Source organism: Pipistrellus kuhlii, unplaced genomic scaffold, assembly GCF_014108245.1.
Source record: "Pipistrellus kuhlii isolate mPipKuh1 unplaced genomic scaffold, mPipKuh1.p scaffold_m20_p_2, whole genome shotgun sequence".
Classification (NCBI taxonomy): domain Eukaryota; kingdom Metazoa; phylum Chordata; class Mammalia; order Chiroptera; family Vespertilionidae; genus Pipistrellus; species Pipistrellus kuhlii.
Genome location: NW_023425515.1, coordinates 23,636,008 through 23,643,610, shown reverse-complemented (window position 1 = coordinate 23,643,610; position 7,603 = coordinate 23,636,008). Strand labels below are relative to the sequence as shown.

Below are 7,603 nucleotides of genomic sequence, written 5' to 3'. Positions count from 1 at the left end.
TGAGGCACCGTGTTCTCAGAATGAAAGTGATGAAGATAATGATGGTTAGTTCAGTTTTGATTAGACATTTTCAAATTTATTTATTTTAAATTATTTCCTAACCATTAATCAGTTTTTCTTTACTGTTTTTCTCAACTAGACCATGTACCCTTTATCTCTTTCCATTTTTTAGATTCAGTTTCATTTAAAAATTGAATGTCAAAAAATGTGTATTTTACTTGAACTAGGAAAATTGACAGCATTTATATATCGATATTTGTGTGGACATACAGGAGAACATTATCCTTTTATCTTTGGCTATGTTATTTGAAATAGGAAATTATCAGGTAAAGTATATGCTTTGATGATAATTATTTTCCAATCTTATTGCCTAGTTGAGGAGACCAAAGTACAATGCCCAGCTCTCTTTCTGCCAGTGGAAGAGTTAAGAACAGAGAGACCTGAATCATCTTTAAGAATAGTTGAACTGGATGATGTGAGTGCTTACTGACCAGTTTATCTAACAAACAGGAAATTCATAGCATGTAGTTACAACTATATATTATTTTCAACAAGAATCTTTTATCATTCAACATAGTTTAATTTAAGCATGCTGATACTAATAAACTGTATTATTTTAGTGTTGACAGTAAATGTCTGAATTGATAAAGTGTCATTTATTTTTGGAAGCATGTGGTATGGAAGATGAAAAGACATTTTATTTTTTAACTTATAAACATGTAGTGTATTGTTTGCTGTATTTAGTTGTTTATGTTATCAGGCTTTTAAACAAAGATTAGTGTGGTATTTATTTAATGAAATATACATACAGTTAGTTTTCTAAAAGTCATTTAATATTATTCTCTATTTAAAGGAAAAATATTGTGATGATGTAAGGGGTTTAGTGTATCATAATTTGAATACACATCTCTAGAAGACAACATGTAGAACCAGCTAAAGCTAGAGCTAGTCAGAGAGAGAGCTCCGGGCTGAAAGTCTAAATTGTGACAAACCGTATATTTCTGACTTTGTAATCAAGTAGCTGAATATGGCACTTATCCTTGATATTTATATTACTGTGATTGTGAAAGAAAAATACTAGGATGTCGGAAGTACTTCTTTAAATACTACTTTTTTCTTTAGGTTAATAGCCTCTGCTGTGTGTGTGTGTGTGTGTGTGTGTGTGTGTGTATGGGCATGCACCTAGCAACATTTTTATTTCTCCTCTGGATAAATTTAAGCTATTGAACAAATAAATATCCACACACACACACAAACACATACACACATACACACATGTTACTAGATTCTTCATGCGTACAGTAAGCCTATGTCAGAGAACTAACCTACTTGGCACTTAGTAGTTAAGTATAAAACATGAGTTGATATTATTGTTTCTGGGTGTGACAGTCATGATAAAATGACTGACAGAGCAAGATCCCTCAGCAAATATTTTTTGAATATGTTAGGTTCTTCTGGAAATTTATAGTCAGAGAGTTCATGACATTATTAGTGAAAGAGAATTCTCTAAGTATTATTCTCTAAATAACCTATAAGCTGGTTAACATATAATGATCCATTTATTGAATATACTAATGTTATAAAACATGCATTTAATAAGACTTATGAAGAAGAATGTGAAGAACAAGGAAAGATTGTGCCTTACAAAGTCGAATTAGCTGATGCAGTTAGTCAACAAAGGTAAGGTCTTTCTAATTCACTTTTGATGCTATTTAAAAAAAAAAAAACACCACCAAATAATCAACTCTTTATTGAAACCAGACATACATATGTAAAAAACAAGTAAAGCCATGTTTAAATTTATGTGCAATATTGCTAATATTAGTCAACATTCAATAATTAGAAAATTGTTTATAATGATATTTTTATACTCATCTAATATCTGGACTATTTAATAGATGCTTCTGAATTTAGGAATTATTATTATTTGAAATGACTGACCAAGACCAATATATTTTATATGAGCTTCGTTCTTTTCTTCAAATATAACTGAATTTTCCTCACTTCAGTTTGCTATGAACCGAACCGTAAGTAAAAACAGGTATAATAATAATTAGTTTGAGAGAAAAAAAAGAACTCCCAAATTATGGATTACATTCTAGATAGATTTCATTGTATGATAAATTAAGTATAATGGTTCACTTTGCAACTTTATTTTTGGTAGAATTTTGTCATTTCAAATGAAAAATAATATCTAGCTGTATTTTTTGTTATTGTTAATCTTTATCTTAGGACATTTTCCCATTGATTTTTAGAAAGAGTGGAAGGAAGGGTGAGATATCCTATATAATAAAAGGCTAATATGCAAATCGACTGAACAGCTGAAGGACTATCGCTATGACTCGCACTGATCACCAGGGGGCAGACAATAAATGCAGGAGCTGCCCCTGGTGGTCAGTGAGCTCTCACAAGGCGGGCACTGCTCAACCAGAAGCCTGACTCATGACTGGGAGCACAGAGGAAGTATCTGTAACTTCCCCGCCTCTGCCTCTGGGGCAGCACTAAGGATGTTGGACTGTGAGAGGGTACAGGCCAGGCTGAAAGGACACCCCCTCCCTCCTACCCCCGAGTGCACAAATGTGCACTGGGCTTCTCTCTCTCTCTCTCTCTCTCTCTCTCTCTCTCTCTCTCTCTCTCTCTCTCTTTCTCTCTCTCTCTCTCCATATATATATATATATATATATATATATATATATATATATATATATATATATATATATATATATACATATATAATTAGTTTGAGAGAAAAAATATATATAGTTGAACCCAGGACTCTTCAGTCTGCAAGCTGCTGCTCTTCCACCGAGCCAAACTGGCTAGGGCTTTAGCTCTATTTGTTAATAATAATAAATTTTACCCCAGTCCGCTTCACTGTAGCTAGGATTTCAAGGTGTTTTGACCACAAAGTATTAAATAGGTTAAACATCAGAATGAAATTTCCATCAAGTAACCCTTCCACCAATTCCTTGTTTATATGTTCAGATCAACATTGGCCTTGCCAGCATTTAGGAATAACAGTAGGCCTATGTGATGCACTCAGATGTGAAAAGCCCCATGTTTGGACACAGAGACCCAGATGTCTAGTAGCACATGTGCTTTTGCCATTTGACATTTTGACAGAGGGCAGTAAACAACCTCTGGCCAGTAGATAAGAGGTTTATATCTACTAATATATCCCCAGGAAAATGAGTGCTATTTCTGCTCTTTAATTTGATTATTTTATATATATTATCACAAATCTTTGCTTTGATCTCCCTGTGTGGTATTAGAGAAGATAGAAAAAGTTACGGATCATTGTTTGGCAACATTTTTACATCTTGGGTTTGGAGGTGCCCATAGAGCTTCTTATTTTCTTAGAAAATCATAAAGAATCATAGGTGATTCAAGAGGATCTCTTTGATCTAGCATAATGCATGTGTTTTTATGATGGTACTATATAAAGCTTACATAAATTTCAGGTGTTATTAAATATATTATTCAATGCATTGAAAATGTTATTTAAATTGTAACTATGCATATATATATATTTATATATATATATAATTTTCATAATTAAAAATGAAATAAGTGCCACATATGTATTTTAACTCTTAAAGTTCATTTATGAACAACTAAAAGTTTATTTAAGTATAAAACCTTGATTTGATGGAAGGAGAATTTACCTGGGGTGGTGAACTAATTACACAATATACAGATGATGTATTATAAAATTGTATATCTGAAACCTATATAATTTTTTAAAAATATATTTTATTGATTTTTTACAGAGAGGAAGGGAGAGATATAGAGAGCTAGAAATGTCAATGAGAGAGAAACATTGACCAGCTGCCTCTTGCACACCCCCTACTGGATGTGCCCGCAACTCAGGTACATGCCCTTGACAGGAATCGAACCTAGGACCTTTCAGTCCGCAGACCAATGCTCTGCCACTGAGCCAAACCAGTTTCGGCCATGAAACCTATATAATTTTATTAACCAATGCCATCTCAATAAATTCAATTAATTAAAAACACACACCTTGATTTCACCACATTTTAATGGGCTTAAAAGATCAACTCTCCATCTTTTGAAGAAAGAATATAAGGAACCACATTTATTTCAGAAGATTTAAAAAAAGAAACTTTCAATTAAAATTTTGTAGTAAAACCAGTATTGGCCCAGTTGCCTATTTCTTTTAATTCCATAATATGACTTAGTTATTTGTAGTTTAAAATGTGTTCACAGCAAGGCTGAAATAAACATTAAATCAGTGTGAATACCCCTATTTCTTTAAGTTTTTATTATATTTGTTTTAATAAATTGGGAATTTTACTTCTTTAATATTATTTCTTTCAATGCTATTCTTTTGCTTTTCCACAAACATGGAAGTTGCACATTTTATGATTATCAGAATACTTTTCTGTATAAAAATTATATCCATCAGCATCATGTTTTCACCAAGGAGAAAACAGACCTCTTACATCTTCATCCAAGCAACAGCCCTTCTTATTGTGAAGATAACTCAAAAGGTAACTTTTTTTTCCTATTCATTACTACTATTAACAATAAATGTTCGTAATTTAATAGAACCAATTGGTAGTTCAGTATACACAAGCTTTGACTCTTTTGCTGTTTATTTTAACCCCAGAAATTTTAGTTCTCAGAAGAAAATTGGTTGAAAGTACATCCACATGGGAGCTTAGGACTTTTACATAGCTCTAGATCTAGTCCAGACTGTATTATTTTTTTTTTTTAACCTAACTGTAGCACAGTGTTTCGGTTACCTGTGTGAAAATGGTGAATATGAATGTTCACTAAGTGTTACTTTAAAGATACTTAATTTATTTAAATAAGCTTTATTTCTTATTTTTTTAAAAGATATATTTCTTTATTGATTTCAGCGAGGAAGGGAGAGGGAGAGAAACATCAATGATCAGAGAGAATCATTGATCTGCTGCTTCCTGCACACCGCCTACTAGGGATTAAGCCCACAACCCAGGCATGTGCCCTTGGCTGGAACTGAGCCTGGGACCCCTCAGGACTGACTTAGGCCAACGCTCTGTCTAATGAGCCAAACTGGCCAGGGATAGGCTTTATTTTTTAGAGCAGTTTTAGGTTTGCAGCAAAACAGAACAGGAAGTGCAGAGTTTCCATATACCCTCTGTTACCACAAACTCATAACTTCTCCCACTATTAACGTCTCAAACCAGAATAGTACATTGTCAGTGAACCACCATAGATGGACACATTTTTACCACCCCAAATCCATAGTTTATGTTAGAGTTTGCTCCTGGTTGTATCTTCTATGGATGTGGACAAATTTATAATGACATGTGTCCAGTATTATATTTTATACAAAATAGTTTTACTGCTCTGAAAATCATCTGTGCTCTCATTTCTTATATCTCCCTTTTTCCTAACCCCTGGGTACCACTTATCTTTCTACTGTTCTCCATAGTTTTTCCTTTTCTAGAATGTCATAGAACTGAAATGATATAGTAGGCAGTCTTTTCAAATTGGCCTCTTTCAGTTAGTGTTATGCATTTAAAGATGCCTCTATGATTTTACATGGCTTGATAGCTCATTTCTTTTTAGTGCTGAAATTCCATTGTCTCAGTGTACCACAGTCTATTGTAGTTATACATTCACTTACTGAAAAATAGCTTGATCACTTCCATGTTTCTGCAATTATGAATAAAGTTGTTATATATATATCTATGTGCAGGTTTTTGTTTAGAACTACATTTTTAGCTCATTTGGGAAATACCCAAGAGATTTGATTGTTGGATCATATGTTGAGTGTACATTTAGTTTTGTAAGAAATCAACAAACTGTCTTCAAAAGTGGCTGTACCATTTTGCATTCCCAAACGCAATGAATGACAGTTCCTGTTCTCCACATCCTCATCAGCATTTGGTGCTGCTAGTGTTTCATATTTTTGCCATTCTAATAATTGTGTAGTGGTATTTCATTATTGTTTTTATTTTTAATTTTATAATGGCTTATGTTGTTGAACATCTTTTCATCAACACTTATTTTTCATCAATATATCTTCTTTGATGAAGTCTGCTAAGGTTTTAGGCCCATTTTTTTTTTTTTTTTTTGGGTTTCACATTTTCTTAAGATTTCTTTTGTTATTTTAGATAACAGTACTTTACTAGATACATATTTTACAGATATTTTCTCCAAGTGTGTGGTTTGCCTTTGTACTCTTCTGGTAGTGTCTTTCACAGAACAGACACTTTTAATTTTAATCAAGTCCAGTTTATCAATTATTTGTTTCAGGGAATCTGCTTGATATTGTGTAGAAGTCATCATGATACCCAACATACATCTTCTCCAGTGTTCTAGGAGTTTTATAATTTTGTGTTTTACAATTATGTCTATCACTCATTCTGAATAAATTTTTGTGAAGGGGGTGTAAGAACTGTTCAGATTAACTTTTGGGGCATGCAGAGGTCTAGTTGTTCCAGCCATGTTTGTTGAAAAGGCAGTCTTTTCTCCATTGTATTGTCTTTGCTCTTTTGTCAAATATCAGCTGACTATATTTATGTGGATCTATTTATGGATTCTCTATTCTGTTCCATTTATCAATTTTTTATACTTTTGCTAATGCCACATTGTCTTTATTGTATAGTTGTATCATAATTATTGAAGTTGGATAGTCAGTTTTCTGACTTTGTTCTACTCATTCAATATTGTGTTGCTTATTCTGGGTCTTTTGCCTCTCAATATAAATTTTAGAATCAGTTTATCAATATCCACAAAATAATTTGCTGATATTTTGATTGGGATTTCATGGTGTCTATGGATCAAGTTGGGAAGAGCTGACATCTTGATGATATTGAAGCTTCCTATTCATGAACACAGACTATATATTTATTTAGTCTTTGAGTTCTTTAATCAGAGATTTCTACTTTTACTCATATAGATATGTACATAGTTTGCTAGATTTATACTTAAGTATTTCATTTTTGTTTTCTAATGTAAATGTTATGTTAATTTCAAATTTTACTTGTTTATATTGGTACATAGAAAAGTGATTGACTTGTATGTTTAATTTGTAACCTGCAATCTTGCAATAACTAGTTACAGGATGTGTTTTTTTTTAAATTCTTTTGGACTTTGTAAGTAGATAATCATATTATCTTTGAATAGTATCAAATTCATTTCTTCCCAATCTGCATTTCTTTTATTTCCTTTCCTTGTTTTACTAGGTAGCTAAGTTTTGCAGTTCAGTGTTGAAAAAGGAGTGGTAAGAGGGTAAAAGATTAGCCTTATTTTTCATCTTATGAGTAAAGCTTTTAGTTTCTTATCATTTAGTATGATGTGGACTATAACTTATTTTTGTGTGTGTGCATTTGTGTGTTTTTTTGGTAGTCATTATCAGATTGAAAATTTCCTTTTATTCCTGGTTTTCTGAGAGTTTTTATCATAAGTGGGTGTTAGATTTTGTCATGTTTTCTGCATCTATTGACATGATCCTTTGGTTTTTCTTCTTTAACTTATTGATGTGATAAAATAAACTGATTTATGAATATTGAACCAAGATATCTAATTTTTATGACTTAACAGAGCTTTCAGTGAATAGAGTAAATTAAATCATACCTGTACATTGTGT

General features: G+C 32.2%; 1 protein-coding gene across 1 annotated transcript in view; it reads left to right on the top strand.

Moving 5' to 3' along the window:
* Positions 1–7,603, top strand: part of ZBBX (zinc finger B-box domain containing) — a 100,026-nt gene that overhangs the window by 60,891 nt on the left and 31,532 nt on the right. The window contains exons 11-14 of the mRNA XM_045583654.1: positions 1–44; positions 375–475; positions 1,601–1,680; positions 4,372–4,511. The exon at positions 1–44 is cut by the window's left edge and continues 66 nt beyond it. Of these exons, the coding sequence (XP_045439610.1) occupies positions 1–44; positions 375–475; positions 1,601–1,680; positions 4,372–4,511 (365 nt within the window). The remainder of the gene's footprint in view (positions 45–374; positions 476–1,600; positions 1,681–4,371; positions 4,512–7,603) is intronic.